The 22,599-nt window shown below is 49.0% G+C and overlaps 2 protein-coding genes across 5 annotated transcripts in view; one reads left to right on the forward strand and one right to left on the reverse strand.

Annotated features, from left to right (window-relative positions):
• Positions 1-416: 416 nt before the first annotated feature.
• LOC6544135 (isoleucine--tRNA ligase, cytoplasmic) lies at positions 417-4,606 on the forward strand. The gene is made up of 6 exons (XM_001973693.3): positions 417-526; positions 581-725; positions 797-2,048; positions 2,106-2,956; positions 3,018-3,510; positions 3,575-4,606. The coding sequence occupies exons 2-6, from the start codon at positions 583-585 to the stop codon at positions 4,523-4,525; spliced, it is 3,690 nt and encodes a 1,229-aa protein (XP_001973729.1). The 5' UTR covers positions 417-526; positions 581-582; the 3' UTR covers positions 4,526-4,606.
• Positions 4,607-5,589: 983 nt separating this feature from the next.
• Positions 5,590-22,599, reverse strand: part of LOC6544136 (teneurin-m) — a 113,574-nt gene continuing 96,564 nt past the window's right edge. The window contains exons 1-9 of one of the 4 annotated variants that reach the window (XM_026976828.1): positions 18,051-19,520; positions 16,984-17,796; positions 16,254-16,537; positions 15,705-16,116; positions 15,069-15,614; positions 14,801-15,008; positions 13,914-13,940; positions 9,928-13,255; positions 5,590-9,722 (exon numbers count right to left, since the gene is read on the reverse strand). In XM_026976828.1, coding sequence (XP_026832629.1) covers positions 7,431-9,722; positions 9,928-13,255; positions 13,914-13,940; positions 14,801-15,008; positions 15,069-15,614; positions 15,705-16,116; positions 16,254-16,537; positions 16,984-17,796; positions 18,051-18,906 — 8,766 coding nt within the window. In that variant the 5' untranslated portion in view covers positions 18,907-19,520 and the 3' untranslated portion in view covers positions 5,590-7,430. Of the gene's footprint in view, positions 9,723-9,927; positions 13,256-13,913; positions 13,941-14,800; positions 15,009-15,068; positions 15,615-15,704; positions 16,117-16,253; positions 16,538-16,983; positions 17,797-18,050; positions 19,521-19,554; positions 20,206-22,599 lie in introns of those variants that run through there. The other 3 variants (XM_015157442.2, XM_026976829.1, XM_001973694.3) reach the window with 3 other exon arrangements.

The following is a 22,599-nucleotide window of genomic DNA, read 5'->3' on the forward strand; positions in this document are numbered from 1 at the left end:
TATGTTTTAAGAAAACACACGCATTCTTCTACATATGTAAATTATTGATTGTTGAAAAAAAATTTAATGCTAAAATAAACAAAGTTCATAAGGCTATTTCTTGAAGTATCATTTATCATGTTTTGAGATCACATTTTTGTATTTAATTGAATTTGACAGTAAATCAACTTAAAAGCTAATTACAATGTAATACCAGTTGGTAATTCATATTATTTGGAAATGTAGTGCCCTTAATTGCTAAATACCCTTCATTCGATTGGCAATGGCTTCTTTGCAAACTAACTTTTATTTTAGTTTCCATTCGTATGGTAATAAAAGCCTAACAAATTTATTTTACTTTCGTTACTCATAAGCTCTTTTTTGTTTTCAGTGCTGTTCTCAGCTGATTATCGAGGCTACAGGTCATTGGAACTGACTATCGATAGCAACGGCCGAATAGAGCGATTAATGAACTAGTTCCACACCATTGGGCACGTTGTGTGCCACGCAAAAACGCCGCAAGTTCGTTGGATTTCTGATATAAAAGGTGGGTGAATAATCGCGGTTACTTTAGAAATAATACAACTGTGCACTTTGACAGCCATGGGAAAAAAACTAGAGCGGAACGACGTGTGTCGGGTGCCGGAGAACATCAACTTCCCGGCCGAAGAGGAGAATGTACTCCAGAAGTGGCGAGACGACAATATCTTTGAAAAGTGCAGCCAGCTATCGAAGGGAAAGCCCAAGTAAGTGTCGCAGACGATTGCATCAGCCACTCACTTTGGCGATTAGTGCGTGCTAATTTGCCCTCTTCTAGATACACATTCTACGATGGACCTCCCTTTGCAACCGGACTGCCCCACTACGGACACATCCTGGCTGGCACCATCAAGGACATCGTCACACGGTACGCATACCAGCAGGGATACCATGTGGACCGTCGCTTCGGTTGGGATTGCCACGGGTTGCCCGTGGAGTTCGAGATTGACAAAATGCTGAACATCAAGGGTCCCGAGGACGTGGCCAAGATGGGAATCGCTGCCTACAATGCCGAGTGCCGGAAGATTGTCATGCGTTACGCAGATGAGTGGGAGAATGTGGTGACGCGCGTGGGTCGCTGGATCGACTTTAAGAACGATTACAAGACGTTGTATCCATGGTACATGGAGTCCATTTGGTGGATCTTCAAGCAACTGTTCGACAAAGGTCTGGTCTATCAGGGCGTTAAGGTGATGCCCTATTCCACCGCCTGCACAACATCCCTTTCGAACTTCGAGGCCAACCAAAACTATAAGGAGGTAGTTGACCCTTGCGTTGTTGTTGCACTGGAGACCGTTTCGCTGCCCAATACCTTCCTCCTGGTGTGGACCACCACGCCATGGACACTGCCCTCTAACTTCGCATGCTGCGTTAATCCGACGATGACCTACGTAAAAGTGCGCGACGTAAAAAGCGATCGTCTTTTTGTGCTTGCAGAGTGTCGTCTGTCTTACGTGTACAAATCGGAGACAGAGTACGAAGTGAAGGAGAAATTTGTGGGCAGAACCCTAAAGGACCTGCACTACAAGCCGCTTTTTCCTTATTTCGCGAATCGTGGAGCTGAGGTGAAGGCTTACCGCGTCCTGGTCGACGATTACGTGACCGAGGATTCCGGTACGGGTATTGTTCACAATGCTCCCTATTTCGGAGAAGACGATTATCGTGTGTGCCTGGCTGCAGGCCTCATCACAAAGTCCAGTCAGGTTCTCTGCCCAGTTGATGATGCAGGACGGTTTACTAACGAGGCCACCGATTTCGAGGGCCTATACGTGAAGGATGCTGATAAGCCAATCATGGCTGCACTAAAGGCACGAGGCAACTTGGTTTCCAGTGGCCAGGTGAAGCATAGCTACCCATTCTGCTGGCGGTCAGACACGCCTCTTATCTATAAGGCTGTTCCTTCCTGGTTTGTACGCGTCGAGCACATGTCTAAAAACCTGCTAGATTGCAGTTCCCAAACGTACTGGGTGCCGGACTTTGTCAAGGAGAAGCGTTTTGGAAACTGGCTTAAAGACGCAAGAGATTGGGCTGTAAGTGTTGTAAAGGTAACTCCTTGCGGACTTTTAAAATCAAATCTATATATCTAGATCTCCCGCAATCGCTACTGGGGCACGCCGATTCCTATCTGGAGATCGCCTAGTGGGGATGAGACCGTCGTTATCGGCAGCACCAAGCAGTTGGCTGAGCTTTCCGGCGTTCAGATTGAGGATCTGCATAGAGAAAGTATCGACCACATTGAAATACCATCGGCAGTTCCTGGAAATCCACCACTGCGTCGCATAGCTCCTGTTTTTGACTGCTGGTTTGAATCAGGTTCAATGCCGTTCGCACAACAGCATTTCCCTTTTGAAAACGAAAAAGACTTTATGAACAATTTCCCGGCTGACTTTATAGCCGAGGGCATCGATCAGACACGCGGCTGGTTCTACACGCTCCTTGTGATTTCGACGGCGCTGTTTAACAAGGCACCATTTAAGAACCTCATTGCAAGTGGGCTGGTCTTGGCTGCTGATGGTCAGAAGATGTCCAAGCGCAAGAAGAACTACCCCGATCCAATGGAGGTGGTCCATAAGTATGGAGCGGATGCCCTCCGACTTTACCTTATTAATTCGCCCGTCGTAAGGGCCGAGAGTCTGCGTTTCAAGGAAGAAGGTGTGCGCGACATAATCAAGGATGTGTTCCTGCCATGGTACAATGCATACCGATTCTTGCTGCAAAACATCGTTCGATATGAGAAGGAGGATTTGGCAGGAAATGGACAATACACTTATGATCGTGAACGCCACTTGAAGAATATGGACAAGGCCTCTGTAATTGATGTGTGGATTTCGTCTTTCAAGGAGTCTTTACTCGAGTTCTTCGCCACCGAGATGAAAATGTATCGCCTGTACACCGTCGTGCCCCGGCTGACAAAGTTCATTGATCAACTTACCAATTGGTAAGTAAATTTAATTAAAATTGAATGATTAAAAGTTTAGTTAACGCGTATTCCCTTTCAGGTATGTCCGACTCAATCGCCGTCGCATCAAAGGAGAATTGGGAGCAGAACAGTGCATTCAATCACTTGACACGCTTTACGATGTTCTATACACAATGGTTAAGATGATGGCTCCTTTCACGCCGTACCTTACGGAGTACATATTCCAGCGGCTGGTATTGTTCCAGCCAGCCGGAACCCTGGAACATGCTGACTCAGTTCACTACCAGATGATGCCCGTCAGCCAGAAATCATTTATTCGAAACGATATTGAGCGCTCGGTAGCTTTGATGCAATCAGTCGTTGAGCTTGGTCGTGTTATGCGGGATCGAAGAACCTTGCCGGTTAAGTATCCTATTTCGGAGATCATTGTTATTCACAAGGACACGCAAGTCCTTGAAGCTATCAAGAGCTTGCAGGACTTTATTCTTAGCGAACTTAATGTTCGAAAACTTACGCTGAGCTCTGATAAGGAAAAATATGGTGTAACACTGAGAGCAGAGCCTGACCACAAGGTTTGTTTAACAATGTGTTTCTTATGTTTAAAGATAACTAATTTGTTATTACATATTCTTACAGGCGCTAGGACAGCGGCTTAAGGGCAATTTTAAAGCGGTTATGGCTGCTATCAAGGCACTAAAGGATGATGAAATACAGAAGCAAGTTTCGCAAGGCTACTTTGATATTCTGGATCAAAGAATTGAGCTTAATGAAGTTCGCGTCATTTACTGCACATCTGAGCAGGTTGGCGGCAACTTTGAGGCCCACAGCGATAATGAGGTTTTGGTGCTGTTGGACATGACGCCTAACGAAGAATTGCTCGAAGAGGGTTTGGCTCGTGAGGTCATAAATAGAGTGCAGAAACTAAAGAAGAAGGCTCAACTTATACCGACCGATCCTGTTCTTATCTTTTATGAACTAACTGCTGATAACAAAGCTAAGAAAGAGATCGTAGAGGCACAGGCTCAGCTAACCAAAGTTTTGGCCAACTATGCCAGTATGATCAAGACGGCCGTTAAGTCCGAGTTTGCTCCTTATTCTTCTGTGCAGGCGTCCAAGAAGCGCTTAATAGCTAGTGAGCTTGTCGATCTCAAAGGAGTTCCCTTAAAGTTGACGATTTGTTCCACTGAGGAATTACAGCTTCCTAGCTTGCCGTGGTTGAATATATCCTTGGCCGAAGATCTGGTGCCACGATTTGGAAATAGCAGCAAAGCGTCTTTATTTCTGCAGCACAACGTTAGCAAGGAAATTATTTCCCTACCTACGCTTCGCAGCGAGTTGGAGCATTTGTTTGGTTTATATGGAGTCAACTTTTATATTTACGTTGTTGATCACCAAAAAAAGGTTACCGAACTGAAGTCCATCGATAAAAACCTTAGCGGAAAATTGCTTGTTCTAGCTCGAAGCCAGGATGCACTGAAACAGTCAGCAGGCTATGAACTACCCTCCGCTCCATACTCCAAATTCATCAACCAGCCTTCTGGAAATGCTATCTTTACGGAGAATCCCTTGGGACGCGCCTTATGTTAAGCTCCGTGCTATTGGTATTTAATTGAAAACGAATCGAAACTTAAATAAATGTTGTCAACTTTTCAAAAAAGTTGCAAGCCATATATAGCTTTCTTGATTTTGATCTCTTCCCCGGGCTCTACTATTTCTTTAATATTCTAGATTTAGCGTTACAGTTTATCTATATAGCAAGAGTTTTAATGGATCAAAGATAGCTTGCTTTAAAATATTATCCCTACCATAAACCCATACTCCATCGATTATGACACCACATCACTTACATTTTCGCTTTAAAGTTCCAAATAAAATAATACAACGATGGCTTTTTTATATTTTCATTTTTATTGAAATCGCTTTTTACTCGTAATATTATTAGTTATATATATTTATATGGATGTTTTATCATGTATGTATATCGGCTTGCCATAATTATTTCTGTGTGTACAATTGTCCTTTGTTGTCTGCATTCGATTTGTAATTTATAGCCTATACCCCCTGCACTTCTCTCGGTATCTGTATAATTTAAAGACAATTTCGTACATTAAATACAATTATTGTTCGCAATTTATGCATGCTCAAACTGCCTCAACGGACTGGCTGCCTTTAAATGTGTCGCCATTTTCGTTGCAGTCAGTTAATAGGTCTAATCATGATCTCAACTAATTAAGTAGGTTAAGCTTTTGCCCCATCCTCGAAATTTACAGATCAAAGTATTTTAAGAACAGAGGACCTGGGGTATGTACGAGATTGAAGCACAGTCGAGCTCGACAACGGCAACCGCTTGGTATCTATATATTTTCCTTGTTTCAGTCACAATTGTTCGCATTGCAGTTTTCTTTATGCTGATTTCAATTTTTTGTTTTGTTATATGCTTTTTGGTTAATATAATGCTGCTTAATATTATTACATACACATACATATACGGGTTTCAGATTTTTACAATTTTCGTTAGTTTGTAACATCTCATTCTGCGTAACGAGCTAAGTACTGAACGTTTCTACCCCTTTACACAGTGAAAGATTTACAATTTGAATACACGAATGCAGATAATGATGCATACCTTAATTTAGATTTGAAGTGTTTATCCATATTTCATTTATAATTTTATTTAATAAAATTACTAACACTTTAGCTAATTACTACGCAGTTATCTTCTGTAATATTCTGATCTATTCTCACATGAAACAGAAAACAGAATCAATCGCTTATTTTCACTTTAGTTAGGTGCTTATCCTTTTTGTTTTTACGAGCTTTGTCTTTAGTCTAATTCTTAAGCCTACGTTTAGTTGTATGTATGGGTGTTTATAATACAAGGTGTGTTTTTATGGTTATAGGGGTATGTTTAAGTTCCGCGCAAGTCCATATGCGCACTATATTTTATGCTAGGTAATATTTCAATAGTCAATAGTTTAGTTTTAATTATAAATAGTTCAATAATAATTTCAAACACAAAATACCGACAAAATTTCAGCCAAATTTTAGGAAGTACAGAAATTTTATCTTGCTGTGAGTGTTAAAAAAAAGAGTAATTAAAAGAAACTAAACCCTATGTGACGACATTCCCGGGTGGGATCATTACAAAAAATTACGCTTTTATAATTAACATGGCAAACGGTAAGAACTAAATATTGCAGCATAAAACTAATCGTAAGAGACTATGTTTACAAAAATGAGTAAAGTACATGCGTTTGCTATTACTTTCGGTTCGATTTGAGTTAATTCGAGTTTTTCTTCGTTACACTTCAAGTTGTCAAATGAAATGTTTAGAAATATATATCACAATTTGTAAAAAGTTTTTAATGCGTTTTTCCTTTGAATAAATTCAACAGTTAACATCATAAAATGAGTGAAAGGAGTCGATAGAGTATTGTATTGCATTAAAGGGGACTGGTAGAAATTCGTTTTGATTCTTGGCTATCCAAATTAGGTAGACGCGTCTGGTAAATTTAAATTCGAGCATTCGGCTTAGAGACCTATTTCGCTAAAAAGTGGGTTCGATTAAAGGATAATTACGCGCTTTTTGTCAGTAGAGGCTTGAGAAGTTTCGTTCGTATATACACTGAGCAATGAAGAAGTAGGTTAAGAAGCGGTGATCAACATTTCTGTTGCCATATGAGAGTGGACTGTGTTGGAGTGGGCCAGGCTTGGACCAAAGACTAGGGAGCTACTATGCAGAACTTGAATCTTTTTACATTTATTCATTTCGTAGTTTAACATCTGTACTTATCGTAAGCATATTTTGCTGTGTAATACTCATCGTTTGACATTGCAGTGCCACTGGCTTGTTGGGCTGTGTTTTGGCCAAACTCCGATTACCGAAAAAAACGATCTTGTTCCGTTTTAATTGGTTCGATCTATGCAATGCTGTCTCGACCTAAATCGGTTGGTGGACCAATTTAAATAATACCCACCCTGACCTAAAATGCCACTGCAAGCTGTTTGCCCGTGGGGACACTGATTCTGATTCAAAAAATTACATTAAACATTACACACATGGACTAAACATACGCCTATTGTAAGCCTAAACTCAACATCAACATACATATTTCTGTTCCAGTGTTGTGTGTTTCTTCGGTTATTCGAGGGCTGCGTTGTGGCTAATACTAAACTTTAAGCATGATTAAAGTTTGTATTAATTAGTGTATTCAATGCTGGCTTTTCCTTTGTATCTTGTCTTATTTTGTGTTGTGTCATCGAGAGTTGTGCTGTTGTTTCGGTTGTTTTTGTTGTGGTCGCATAGTTTGCGCATTTCACCTAATTACAAAATCTGCTCGTCCAGTGCCTCACTGCTGTCCCTTGGCTCCTTTTTGCCCACGGCTATTAGGTAGTCCTCCTGGTCGCCATATTCCTCGTCGGTCGTGTCACTCTCCTCGGGCTCTGTCTCTGGCTCCGCCTCCACCACTAGCTTCTCTCTATACGCCTCCACTCACGCACTCAGCTCGCCGAACTTGAGCTGGCGCCGGTTGGAGGCACTCCGATGGCTGCTGCCGGTCTTGCGTCGCTTCCGCTTCGCGTCCCGCTGGAAAGCGACGTTGCCGGGGTCGTCGGCCAGTTGCGGATACTTGTGTATGCTGTGGATATCGATTCCGTTCCAGCCGTCGACGTCGCCGTGCTGGACAAGCTCCTCCTTCTCCTCCTCGGTCCAGTCGCCACGCCCTTGGAAGCCGGCGGCCACCAGCTGCTTCTCCAATTCCCAAGCACGCTCCACTGCCCGTTTGTGGGCGTGCTTTAGGATGCGGTGGCGCTCCTGCTCGGGATCAACGCCGTATTTTATAATGACAACGGCGTCGGGACCGTGCAGGCGCAACTCCTTGGCGGCACTGCCTCCGTGATCGCTGATTTCATGCGTTGATATGTTGAACATGCCGCCCAGGCGACGCAGCTCCTCGTTGTCGTCGCGCAGCTTGAGGACATTGTCCTTTACGAAGTAAAATACGTCTTGGTCGTGGATGCTGAAGTGCAGGTCCAGGAAGTACGAGTTGTTAAACACGCTGCTCACCACGTCCTGTACCACGCTGTTTGATCCGTCGACAACGCTAACCAGCGCCCGTCCGCCGATCCTAGAGAGGAGCACGCCTTCGCCGAACACACCACGTCGGTAGCTGACACGCGGCAGCAAGTTGCGCATCTTTGGCTCCATTTTCAGCAGCGGCTTGGGCACAAAGTCAAAGTCACTGAACTTCTCGCTTGTTTTTTCCACGATACACTCCAGGCCGGAGATCACGCCGAAGTCAGGGGCCAACGTGTTTGACTTGATCGAGGCCTGCGGCGTGTACTGGGCCAGCTTGGTGTAGCGGCTGCTTTGCATGTTGTTCAGATCATAGCCGAATAACTGGAGCCAGGAATCCAGGTCGATCATATAGTTCTGCGGCTTATTCGGGTTGATGGGGTCGTTGTTGTGGTAGCGGTAGATGAACACATCCGTCGGGTGTGACATCTCGGTGGCGAGCGTCTCCCACAGCGGAGTCATCCACTGGCCCACGTGCGGGTCGTACTGCCGCTGCTCGGTGTACACCAGCTTGGTGTGCGGGTCGATCAGTCCGCCGTGGAAATCGATGGGCACAAAGAACTCCGGCTTAGTGTCCTTGATGACTCGGCCGAACGGCGTTCGCTTCATTTCCTTGACAATGCTGCCATTCTGATCAAAGAAGGCTAGTGGCGAGCCATTCTGGTCGGTGGCCACGTAGTAGCGCTGCTCCTCATACTCCAGAGCGATTAGCATGTCGCGGTCATCGTAGAACAGCTTCATGGTGCGGCTGAGCTTGGGGAAGTGCACGTGGGTCACGAGATGGGGAGTGCGCGGATTGGCGTAGTAGTACTGCGTGGTGTTACCCTTGTTGTCGTGCCAGGCCACCAGGCGGCTGCGGTCGTCGTAGTAGTACCAGCTCTGGAACCGTTCCCTTTCGAATGAGTGAATCAACTGACCGCGGTTGTTGTACCGATACTTCTGCTCGCCGCGCTTCACTACGAAGCCGCGGGCATCGTAGTTGTTGAACTCCACATCGCCCACCTTGATGACTCGATCTCCGATGTCGTAGCCCAGATTGAACTTCTCGCCCTGGTCGACCACGCCAACAGTGTTGCCGTTCTCGTCGAACAGATACTTCCAGTTGTTGGTGCCCAGGACCTCAACCACATGGCCGTCGGCATTGTAGTTAATCTTATCGAATGCCGTCGACCTACCGAATGTCGTCTTTTGCGACTTGATGCGGTTGCGGAGATCGTAGTCCAGCTCCAGGCGGAACACATCAATGTTTTTCACGTTCATTAGCACGCTCTTGACCCGACCGTGTTGGTCGTAGTCCACAATGGCGAAGAACTGCTTGGCAGAGTCCTGAATGACTGTTCGGTTGAAGGCGTTGCGCGTGATCTTCAGATCCTGCACGACCTCCAGTTGTCCCAGGTTTTGGCTGTACTTGTACCGCGTGGTTGGCAGCTCCTTGTCGTCGATGGCCATCTCGATGCCGCTGAGTCGAGCGTTTCCGTCGTAGGCGTACTTGTAGTGCGCAGAGGCCAGCGAGTTCTTGGAGCCGAAGCGCAATTTCTCGTCCTTCAGAATGCCGGCGTGGTATTTAAACTCTCGGCGCAACTCGAAGCCCGGCTCCTGCACCTCCACAGACTTTACTAGGCTGGTTGTATCCTGGTAGGTATAGTGGGTGCTGGATAGTCCCGCGAGGATGGTCTCCAGTCGTCCGGCGGTGTCATGTACGAATGCCACCTGAAAATATTAGGAATATTTAATTTTTATTCGCCAAAGATTCTGGCTAAGATTCAAAGCTAATTTAAAATAATATTTTTTTTTTTTTTTTTTTTTTTTTTTTTTTTACAATCTGTCTTAAGCAAGTATGACGATTTTAAAAGGCTTTTCAATAGATATGGGACAGTCTCCTATAGTTGGTACTATTTCTGTTTGATTTACTTACCTTGCCGGATTGGTGCGGGTGGATCTTGGCCAAGACCTGACCCTCGTCGTTGTACAGAATTTCGAAGGGGTGTCGGTTGATTGGTGAATAGTACTGGTACTTGAAGAAGCCCAGAGAAGTCTGCAGGGAGAACGCGTGGATATGGCCTCGAGGTGTAGTCAGGCTCTGAAGGGCCCCCGCGTCGTCGTACTGCAGGAGATAGTCGGATCGTCTGGGCGTAGTCACCTTCAGTGGTAAGGAGCCGAACATGTCCTTGAAGGCGTAGACCATTGTCGAGCCATCGCCGTACTTGATCTCGTTCAGACGGCCATTGCGGTCGAAGGAGTACGCTTCCTGCAGGACACCCCACTTCCAACTGACCAGACGTCCGAATCGATCGTACTCCAAGTCCACATCCGCGTAGTCGCCGGACTGCGGTCGGAAGCTAATGGGGCGGGAAGTGCGATCGTAGGTCACGTTAAGCAGCTCCTGCTTGTCGTCCACCATGACGACCACCGACTGGGTCTCGCGGTCGTACTCCAAGGTCAGCACGTTGTCTCCGTTCACGCGCAGCTTGCGTCCAACTTCGGTTACGGGACGTGGCGGTCCCTTGCTCTGCTTGCCCGCTTGCAGTGGCTGCTGACGGCGCACGAAGTAGCGCCACTCAAATCTGTTGGCCAGGTCACCAGCGATCTCGGTGCGCTGCTTAGCTGGGACCGGGTAGCTCTCGCCAAGCAGTGGACTTTGCTCTGCCAGAATGGTGTAGGGTGCCACCTCCATCTGCAGGTTGTGGCCCCATGGCGTGATGCTCGTGGTGGAGCCGTCCATGTCGACGGTAGTGCGCGACTCGGCCGCGCCATTGCGCACAATAACGGTAGCACCTTGGATCAGCAGAGACATTTCCTTCTGGGCGTTCTCCGAAACCTTCACCTGGGCTCCCTTTACGCTCAGATCGAAGCTCAGCTCGATGACACGCCCGGTGGGAGTCACTGCGGAAGTGAGGCGGCCAAACTCATCGTAGTTGTACACGTAGGAACGTCCGGTGGAGTCCAGCTTGGTTCGCAGCAGACCGGTGGGGCCGTGGTATTCGTAGGTCACATTGTAGTTGTCCGGAGTGCTCAACTCGTGAAGCATTTTCATTCTGGTCATGCGCAGACGGCACTTCTGACCCTTCGTGTTCTCGATCGAATTTACCTGGGAGGTGTAATCCCGAAGCAGGAACACCTTGTTGCCAGCCGCGTCTGTGACGGTGCTCAGCTTGCCATTGGAGGTGTTTACGTTGTAGGTGAACACGTAGGTCGTCTCTCCGGTCAAGATGTTGCGTGTGGACACGTGCTGTCCGAACCGGTTGAAAATGTAGATCTCCTGCATGTCGGGTGCATAGATCTCGTACTCCCGCGACGGACTTGCCTCCGGGATGCTCGACATAACGGAGCGGATACGGTAGTTGGCCTGGTCCGCGATGTGCACATGGCTATCGGGTGTGACAGCCAGGGCGGCGATCGTGTTGAATTTGGCACTGGTGGCCAGGTAGTGCTCTGCCTCGAAGCAGTCGCATCCGCGCTCCAGGCAGTTGCACTTAGATTCGGCACCAGCAAACGGAGCAATCCTTCCGTCCGTGCCGATCACGCGCACCCGGTTAATTCGTTGCGAGTCGCTCTCCGCCACGTACAGCTCACCGAGTGGGCCAAACGCGATGGACTGCGGCATCACCAGGGTGGCGTGGGTTGCCAGATCCGTGTCGTAGGCAGTGGAGGCTGTGGCGCAATGCAGGGGCCGGCCGGAGATGACGCGCACACGACCGTCTGGAGTCATGCGCAAGATCATGTGGTCGTCGATTATGTGCAACGTGTTGTCCATCGGGGAGACTGCTAGCTCAGTGGGCCAGCGAAGATGCATCTCCTCCAACTTCAGGGTTCCCTCGCAGGGAATGGGCTTCCAGTGGGACTTGTGCATGTGGTTGCCGATCAGAGTGCTTACGATTCCATCCCGGTCCACCATTCGGATATTAGTTCCGTCGGCAAAGTACATGATGTTGTCGCTCGAAATCGCAATGCCTTTCGGATAAGCCAATTTCGCATCCTTGGCCAGTGCCCCGTCGCCGCAGTGCGCTTCGTCACCAGGCAGACAGCGCTCCCCGGAGCCCACAAACGCTTCCCAGTTCAGTTCCGGCTGCGAGTAGTCGCTGGTGTCCCGCACCCGAATGATTTGGTGTGACTCCGGATCCGAAACATAGAGCGTTCCGTCGAGCGGACTGAGGGCCATATGGTAGCGGTAGGAGACACGGGTCGCGTTCAGCTTGACCACAGTGCGGATGCTGCCGTCGGTCATGATGCGGCGGATGTAGTTGAAATCACCGACGAAAAGACTACCGTCTGGAGCGGCGGCCAGGGCGACGGGTGCCAGGAGTCGCTGCTTTGTCGCCAGGCCGTCGCAGTCGGGACACTCCAGCGGCCGCTGGTGGCCATCGCCCATCGTGGTCAGGATGATGCGCGGCTTATTGCGCAGATATATGTTGGAGCCGTCTCCCTTTTGCAGGATTCCCTCGTGGAAGTTGTAGCGGTGATGGATGTCCAGGTTCCACCCGCCCACTTCCGAGATGGACATGTCGTGGCCGCTCAGCTTAGTTGTTTGAATGTCCCACACAATGTCAGTGCAGTCGGTGTACTGGTAGCCAACCTTCACCACGGCTGTGGTCACACCATAGACGCGCTGCCGGTAGATGTTGAGTCGGTTCCAGGCGTACGTGAACTTGATGCCAGGATCCGCCTCGAATATTCGCTCAAACAGTATTCCCTCGATTGTTATGCGGAGATGGATTAGATGCAACGATGCGGGAATCACATCTGGCGTTAGCTGCAGCTTAATGGTGGACAGGTAGCCGGCGGCACGCGACGAGTGGTACACCAGGTTCAGGCCCGTTCCCGGGATCTGCAGCGACTCCTGAATCACCTGAGATTCAGCCAGAATGGCGCTACGATCGGGACAGGCTCCCTGGAATCCGTGCTTCCATGAGGCCAGCACCACTGGCTTCATGAGGTCGTAGTCGTGTGCGAAACAGGTGTGCGTCGTAGTCACGGCCAATCCCTTTTCCTCGGACATACTCATGACGACCAAGTCAATTATGACGACCTCGTTCCATGGCACTTGCACGATGCGCGACTGCGGCCGGAAAGGTGCGCGTCCGAACTGCAGGGTCACGGCTCCGCCACCGTTCACCATTAGGTCGAACCATCCGTCATCTCGGGTCAGGGTGAAGCCCTCCAGAAGCGTGGTGGTGGACACTCGCACACCCACCAGGCCCATGCCCAGAGAAGTAACAACGCGGCCTCTGATCACCGCTGATCGACTGTTAAAAGGACAGAGAAGATGGATTAGTCGGGTCTCGCAGGGATTGGGGCTTCTAGGGTATGTCTAGGTATAGATTAGCTAGGCTAGCAAGCAATCAAACTGAGGATTCGTAACTACTTGAGCAATAAATAAGTACAAATAATAAGAAGTCACACGCACAGAACATAAGACTCTGTTGAACACATAAAGGTATTACAAGTTGAACAATATATAGTATGTTATTTATGGCTCGTGTTTGTGACCTAGCATTGACCTAAGTACGAGTAGGAGAATGAGTTTTCCATAGCTTAGATTTATTACGTGGTAAACTAAAAACCCAATGTGTATTGGCCTGGTTGTCTGGATAATAAGTTTGGGCAATGAACTTAAAATAATAACGAACTGAGTTTCAAGTTTCAAGGAAACAAGGACAGCTACACTATGAACGAAATGATAATGGCAATGGTAACTGTAATTGTAACGGCAATGATAACGATAACGATAACGATAATGGTAAAGTTTTCGAAATAATTTGCGAATGGAGCCAAGTTAACGAGACTTAAAGTATACAAAAGTGTACCAAACAACCATTGAGAATCATTAGTAGTATGGTAGTATAGTAGTATAGTAGAGTAGTAGTTTTAGTATTATTTTAGTACCGCTTTTCGCTTGCTTACCTTGCATTGAAATAATTCCAAAAAATGCTGTTAGTATATGATTTGTTTTCGTTATCGCGCAACAAAGAGCATGGGCAACAATAGCGATTACCGAGTAACGAGAGCGTTTAGCAATCGTTGTTAATGCAAAGCGTTTGGAATTTTTGACGCGTATGTGGGTAAAATGGTAGTGAGTAGGTGCGTAGTAAGTGGTAGTAGTGGTGAGTGGTAGTATCGAGTAGAACAGGAGTAATTTAGTAGTAGGTGGAATGTATTATTTTAAACACGGTTTAGGGAGCGCGTGTGGAGAAGAAAAGAGAGCAGAGAGAAAATAATTGAATTAGCATGGTTGTCTATGGTCTAGTTAGCTAGAATGGGTGTGTTGATATTTGGCGTCTCCAGATCGTTTGGGGACCCTAAACCTCAGCTCCGTTTCGATCACACCGAAATCGCGGTGTCTGGGCAACTTAAGAGTAACTAATCCGAATTCTAATCCGATGCTTAACATACTCGTATGCATATCTTAACTCAAACTTAGGGGCTAACTTAGGGGCTAACTGTTTCTGTCTGAGTTCGATTTAACAAAGGACATATAGGGTTATTATTTACAAGATTTTAATGGGATATTTGGTATGTGGTGTGTTTGAGGGATTTTTTTTAGACGAGGGCACGAAAATGATAAAGTAAATATTTAAACATAGAAAATTATTAATTATGCAAACTATTTGATTATTATTTTTCGGTAGTATATGTATAACCGAGTATAACCAACTAGACTGTCAATTTTGTACAATAGAAGATTTTAGCTTGTCCGCCAATTTTGGAAACTATACACAGCCACAGCGGCCTCGATTTCGAATGGTAACTAAAAACTGTCCAGGGCAAACTGGCTACCACAAAGCACCTACCTCTCGTTAAAGGTTTCCAGCTTGGCGTAGTTCTGCAGGCTGCTCTCGTCGATGAGGAACTTCATCCGCTCAAAGAAGGAAGCAGTTATAGCTGGCGGCTGCTTTCTGAGCAGCACATCTATGGGCTTCGGGGCAGAAACACATAGTTGGGAGGTTTTGCACACGTGGCTGGCACAGCACTCGGGATCCTCGCAATCAACCAAGCCATCTAGGATCGAGAATTGCTGTTAGAGCGTCCGCTTATCAACTCGCTGAACCTGCTACTCACCCTTGTCGTTGTCCTTGCTGTCGCCACAGTTCAACTCCAGTGCGATGCCGCAGTCTGGTCCGTCCCAGCCTTCATAGCAGCGGCACTCCCATTGACCCTCGCCGCTCACACGGCACTGACCATGTCCGGCGCAGCTGTTGGGACAGCCCTCGATGGTGCAGTGCTTACCGTTCCAGCCAGTAACGCACAGGCAAGTGCCGTTCTTGCACTGGCCATGCTCGTTACAGCGGACGTCGCACAACCGGGTGTTGCAATACTCGCCACCCCATTCCGGATCGCATGCACAAGCGTCGCCTTCACAACGTCCATGCTGGCCGCAGTCCAAGTCGCAGAGCTCCTTGGAGCAGTCGTCCCCACTCCACTTTGCCTCGCAGGTACAGGTCTGTGTGTCCAGGTCGAACGTGCCGTGGCCGGAACAGTCTGGGAGGCACTGCAGCGCATCCTGGTCCATGGTGGCGCAGTCAGGACCCTTCCAGCCCTTCTTGCAGATGCAGGTGCCGTCGGCGCAGAAGCCATGGCCTGAGCAGTTCGGGTGTGGACAGTCCACTGGGGAAAACAAAGCGAAAGTGTTAGAAAGTGTCGGGATGGGAAAGAGCAAGGTGGATTTGGACAAAGAATCCTATATCCTGGCGCTACCTTCTTCGCAGAATTTGCCCTTGTAGCCGCGCATGCACTGGCATTTTCCACTAACACAGTGGCCGTGCCCACTGCAATCGGCCACCTCGCACTCGTCGTGACGCAGGGAGCACTCCTTGCCCTTCCAGCCCGGGTTGCAGATGCACTCCCCGTTGGTGTACTCGCCATGCTGGGAGCACAGCACTGGGCACACGCTTTCGCTGCAGTCGTCGCCCCCGAAGCCGGGGTTGCACTGGCAGTGTCCCAGCAGGCACTGACCGTTGCCGGAGCAGCCGTTGGGACAGTTTTGGGTCATGTCCTCGGCTACGGCCGCGTAGAAGGTCAGCTCCTGCACGTCCCCGTCGTCGTTGTAGAGCGAGACGAACCAGTGCCCCGGCTCCATATAGCGTGTCACCTCCCGCGTTATCGACAGCTGCACAGAATTAGGCCAAGCGAGCGATCGAGCGGTGATTGGTGATTGGTGCAGTGGGTGAGGGATGAATGGTGCATGAAAAGAGTGACTAGAGTTAGTAACGATCAGGAGCGGCAACCTGGATGCAGACTACTTACGTGAGCGGCCCGGGCCGTTCGTGTGCTGGCACTGAATCCACTGAGCACTTCCTTAAAGTGGTACTGCGTGTGGGTGGGCAGGGCGTTGCGTCGGCCGTATACGCCGATGGAGGCGCCCCTCGGAATCGTGTAGTCAAACTTTACGTAGGCCGGTTCCGACTGGTAAAACTGCATGTTCCAGTAGCTGTACGGCTGGATCTCCTTGGTCAGCTTCTGGCCGAGGGTAATCTGGCCAAAGGTGGTGCCGTCCGGTGGGAAACTGCGTGCGGGGAATGTTCGGGCTCCTGATTCGATAGCGGCGGCAAGCGATGGCAATTCGAGAGTGCAATGTGACAGAGATACGAACGGGATTAGATTCCGGTTAGTCATTGAATATGTACGGGTATATTGTGATTTGCTAGTGCTACACGATTTTGTACAGGGCTTAGTCCTTATCCTAATCCTAATGGAGTCCCCCAATGGAGTTTTCCCTGATTCCCCGAGGTTAGTAAATGGGAACACGAGTAATATACAGAATTAAACCAGGCTGGTGCTGGATGCTGATGTGATGCCAATACAATATTTGATGCTTTGCGATAATTTGTACAAATGAGGACTTGTGAGAAATAAACTGGCTTAGTTACATAGACTAGGAGTTAGCAGGCTGTACAGCTCTTAGTAGGGTTATGAAACGCTGGTTAGCAAGCGCTAAAAGCGGAGGTTAGCAACAAATGCATTGTGCACAATTCACCTTCCAGTATCAGTACTGGCATCACATCAGGGCATGCAAGCGGTACACCACCAGCACCAACAGTGGGTTCAGTATAGGCGGCAATGTGGTTATCGATCTCAGTGCTAGGAAGGTTAGTAGCTCTGCTCGAGGAAGCCGTTAGCTCCTCATCTCTAGCCCCGTCCTCCTCGTGCTTCTCCTCGCTATGGAAGGGGTCAGTAGGTGCCGAGATCGTGCTCGTCGTAACAGTGTGAGCTGGTGGGGCAGAGTCGATGGAGTCGATGTCAACGGTGTCATCCAGATAGATGGGCGCCGCAGGCGGAAGACAGCTGCACGGACAGTCGGGCATGCGCGGCGGTGGCTCCTGAACACAACTGTCTGCCTGGTGCTGGGCATTCGCTTTGTCGTGGGTCAGCACCTCCTTGATGATGTGTGGTCCTCCGCCCGTGGGCACTTCCACGTGCAAGGTGTAAACGGAGTCACTGCCCTCGTCTGTGGCTATGGTCAGGTTCAGGAATATGCGTTTGCCCGGAAGATCCACTCGCTCACTCACATACGGCTTCAGGGGCTCTAGTTGGGGTGGTTCCTCGTCACCCGGCTGATGGTCCTTCAGTACCTCGTTTTCACTCCTATCGATATGCTGAGATGGTTCATTCCTCGGTGCTATATTTTCCTTTTCTGCCGTCTTGTAGATCTCCTCTTCATGGGAAACTGGCAATCCATCTAGTTTGACTATATCGATGTCCTCATAGTGCGAGGCATCACTCATCATCCGATCCGATTCGGGTTGAATTGATTGTGGTGACTCCTTGCCATTTTGTTGACCTTCCTTACCTTGATACCAAAAAGTGGATGAGTAACAGGCACTAGTGGCATAGAATTGGGAATCAGGCTCAAGAAATGATGCTTACATTTAATGCGTGGATTTTCCATTTTCATAAAAAACATTTTATACATTAGAATTTAGTTTAAAAAGTCGCTATCGATAAAAGCCCGTATTAATTGTACATTTCTTGGGCCTGAACTCAATCGCCACTCTATACCACTGGCGCGGCTCGACTTCCAGCGGATGTCTGCTTGATTTATACCTTGTGGGGGTGTGCCTGGCGAGGTCGGCTCCATACTGTCTACCTCATAGTTGTCAGCTAAATCACGCTCATTATTGATATCATCAGTGGCAGGTTTCTCCGTCTGCAAGCCATCAGCATCGGTCCCTTTGATTTGAAAATCATGTTCCATGGCAGGCTGGTGCGAGACGGCGGCGAAGGAGCTTTGAGCTGGCTCTGGTGGGGGGGTGTTGATTTCAACCATGTCATCGGTGTCACTCCTTACAGACGTCTCCTGCGTTCGGCCTGAGCTGCCGTTGTCACTTTGATTATCGTCATCAATAACAGCAGGCGGTGTGCTGGTCTGCGCCTCCGTCGCCAGCTCCGTTGCCAGCTCCGTTGCCATCCCGATCGCCTCGAGAAGCTCCAGCTCCTGCTCATCCTCCTCCAGCTGGCTAACGTGCTTCGCTTGCTCTGCTCCGTGGTCATATTTCCTCCTCTTGTTGACCAGTGATTTAGCAGCGCTGCGTAAATTGTTGTTTAATGATTTGCCAAATTGTTGGCCCGTCCTGGATCTACGGGTGGGCGAAGGGGTGGTCTCCGGCTCAACTTCGTCTTCATAGACATAGTCGTAGCTGGTGTCCGTGGTGCCCGTGGTGTCCTCGCTCCTTTGGGCACCGTACACTTCATCCATTCGGTGCAAAGTTTTGGTCGAGCGTTGGGCTGGGGTAGTTGCCAAATACTTCTCGGCCGCCTGCTGGTTGAGGCTTTCGCTTGTAATTAAGTCGCTGAAAGTTCCATCTGTAGCCACATCGTCTTCGTCCTGCGCCTCGATTAAGCTTCGGCGATGTCGTCCTCCTTTTGCTCCTGCCCCACTGACTGACAGCTGCGTTGACATCGCTCTTCCTACAGGTGAACAAAGCGAACGAATCGAATGGTACTTTAGGAGGGCCCTTGTGGTTAGGGCGCTCCTTTGGAATAGTCACTCCCCCCATTGTCACTTGCCTTCTTAAATTAAGCGTTAAATGTGTTTTTAATTCAATCCTAGTCTAGCTCTTAGCCGGTTAAAGAGGTCCTAGCTTGGAGGCCGAAGAGGTCGGGTGAGAGAAGGGTGAGAGAAAGCGTTGTATCACTGTGACACTAAAAACTTTCTGCTGCCTTATTTTAACTGCTGTCTGCCCGCGTGCCTTGCTGTCAATTCAAAAAAAGTAATTAATGCAATATTTTAGCCCGACAAATCCCAAAGAACGCGCTCAAGTTGAACTTTAATTGAAAGAAATGGGAAGGCGTTTGAAGGAATAATGAAAACGGCATTCGCATAATCCCCATTCGGCGTAGCCGTCTATCTGTCAGGCGCAAACTTCGAGCTAAAAAATCCTACAAAAACAATCAACTTTTGTCTCCGCCAGAGGGCGCTAAGCGCTAAATACTCCGACGTCTTGGCTTTCTCTCAATCGTTCTCTCAGCTTCCCCTCTCCTCTCGGTAGCTGCCGCGCCAAACTTGCGAAAACTCATTTAAAAATAATTAAAAGTTGTGCATAATTACCTCCATTATTGGCATTCGCCAGGGACGAGGACAGCGAAGGCGTTAGCGAGGATTGGGAGGAAGACGTGGCCGCCGAGGACGTGGCCTCCGCGGAGGCGGACGTCGACTGCAGTCCTTGGGCGGTGCCGCTGTTCGAGGTGGTCGTCGTCACAGTGGCCGCCGAAGATCCACCGCCGCCTGCGGATCCCACGCCTGCTGCTCCGAGTCCCGCTTGTCCCTGGGCCAGTCCGATTCCTTGTCCGTTCTTCGCGCGCACCGAGGAGTTGTGCAGCTTGGAGAGGTCCGTGTTCGTGCTCTTGGCAGCCGTGACCTCAGAGGCCTCGTTGCCGACTAGCACAGAGCAGGGCGGCGACTGGTTCCATTTGATAACGCCTGTGGTGGTCAGCAGGATTAGCATGACCACGAAGGCGAGGAGCACTGAGATCGACCCAATGCCGAACCATGGCGAGGAGCAGCGCGCGACCAGGTCCTTGCGGAAGTTCATCGGCGCCGAGTAGTGGTGCGCGGGCAGTCCGTTCATGACGCTGCGAGGCGGCAGCACTGGACCCATGCAGCCCTGCGTGCTCCGCTCGTAGCCCTTCAGCGTGTCCTTCGTGGGTGTGGAGCAGGCCGAGCCGCTCTTGAAGTCGATGGGTGATCCCTTGTTGATGTCTGCAATGGAATGGGATTAGTGAAAACCAGTTAGTAATCAATTCGGGCATTTGAGCGTGCGATTTTCCATTTAAACCCAGTTCGAGCTTGGGAGTTGGGTGACCAGCTCTGTTTCCGGGTGGTTGGAGGGAAGTGGGGGATTTGTGCAGACCATCCGCACACTATTGTACTTTGCTTATCGCCATTTGGCGCAAATTTCATTTGTATAAAAGGATTTGCACAAGGATAACAAACTGACATTCAACATAACCTCAAACAAACGAGACGGCAGACGGAACAAAGCTGAAAAAAGGACGAGGCGAAATGAAACGGACGAACGGCGAATGAACGGATGAAGTAAGCAGCGCAAATGACCACCGACAATGACATTGGTAAAACAGGAGCCAGCGGGAGAAATGTTAAAAAAGTGAGGAGAAAGGTCTGCCCGCCAGCCTCGGGATGTGGATGTGGACGTGGAGGGTGGCCAGGGATGAGCTCTGGCGGAATGAAGTGAAGTGAAAAAAGGCAACGCCGCAGGACGACCAGCGCGGTGGTGACAGCGCCAGGACCAAAGGACAGCGTAAGTTGAAATCATTTGTTGATGCCATGATGATAATTCGATTATGTGACATGGAGCGGTAACACGGCAGCCGTTTTGAACGTGGTTGGCGCCCAACCCCCTACCCCAATCCCAATCCCTATCCCCATCCCCACTAGGTGACTGGGAAAGGGGCGACGCAGCGATCTTTTGTTCAACTGAGCCCAGCTCTCTGCCCGGCATGAGTCGGTCATCTTCTGGGCCGCTCACTTTCACGCATGCTGCTATCATTGGCATACTCGGTACCACATTCACACTACCGGCGACATGTGGCTTAAATGCGAGCGGGTGACAAACGTACGCTTCCACGAGAAATCGTAATTTCTGGCAAAACGAGCCACGGCAGACGGGATTCCGCAAGCCCACAGGAGCATAGTTTCCCCAGCCCCCTCTCGACCCGTGGCCATACTTGTGACCCTGCCCCTTCGTGTGTGCCCCATGATAGCGTGAATAATGTCTGCGTCATTTTTTGTGCATACGAGTATACACGCATTTGCGGAAATGTGCGGATGAGTATTAAAGATGCCCACTAAGCGTATACGGAATGTTAGATTTATTTAATGTCAAGATCCCGCCATATGTGAGCGGGAAAGTGGGGCGGTGCATAAATGCCCAGGGAGGAGATGCCCAATCCAGCCGAGAGTTCTGGGCGAGCTCCAGAGCTGGCTGCCTCGTTAAGGGGGCGTGGCAGGGCGGGCAGTTTTTATGACCGAAACGTGTGGCGAAAGGGATGGCAGCAGTGGCAGTAGTATTTGTGTGTGAATAATTAACGAACGCATAATAGCAGTTAGCAGCAGGAGTAGGAGTAGGAGCAGGAGCAGGAGCAGGAGCCGGGCCAATGACTGATATAAATTCACACAAGTTAATGGGCCCTGGATGCTTTTAAAAAAAGGAGGGCTCCGACTCTCCGGAAGCGCTTGGTGGGTGATGCGTTGAAAGTGCTGCGGGGTCATTAAACGTAATGGCAGCCACGACAAAGTATGCCACGATAAATGGCATCCACCGCCCACACGGGGTCAATTTATCGGCGGAATAGATCACAAATATGTGTGCTTTGGCTCCTTCCTGCCCCGCAAACGACCCAATCACTCCTGCAAGATCCTCGAACTTTCAGCCTGATTGCAGCATGCGAATAAACTCACGAACAAGTTCACCGTGATTATCTCTAACCCCCTGGAGCTTTGAAGTGGTCGGCGCTTGGGAATTGCAACTGCTTCTCGGCCAGCTACACACTTTAATGGGTTGGGACATGAAATTTGGGTTTATTAATTTCATTCCGTTTTATTGCACTGACATTTTATGCAAAATGGGGATTAAGCCTGCGGTCGTTTTATGAACCCGAGAGTAAATCGCTTAAATTAAAATAGCACAGCCGCCATCGAGCGCGGTGGTGGCAAGATTGGCGATATTTTAGCCGCCCAGTTACAACGAGAACAATAAAAATACAAATAGTGTGGCAAGCGCAGCTGGCAGTAATGGTGGCAGTCGATGGTGTAATGTGTTGTGTGTTTCGTTTCTGTTGGTGTCAACCCCTCCAGGCCACAAAAGTACGGCAACAAGCTGGCGCCACCACCCGGGGGAGTGCAGGAGAAATGTGATTTATGCTGCGTGCAATTTAACATTTTTAATAATATTAAAATTACAAATTTATATACATCCCCGCCCGCCGCTCGTGTGTGAGCTCCAAGGTGTCGTAGTCCAATAAACTCCCTAAGTTGGCAGAGCGAAAGCAGGCCAAAAGTGAATGGGGCTGGTGGGAGTGGCTGGCTTGATTTCATTTTAATTGGCTTTCCAGGCGGCTGGTTTTCACCCTACTG

The sequence above is a fragment of the Drosophila erecta genome, unplaced genomic scaffold, assembly GCF_003286155.1.
Source record: "Drosophila erecta strain 14021-0224.00,06,07 unplaced genomic scaffold, DereRS2 tig00000021-arrow-pilon, whole genome shotgun sequence".
NCBI lineage: Eukaryota > Metazoa > Arthropoda > Insecta > Diptera > Drosophilidae > Drosophila > Drosophila erecta.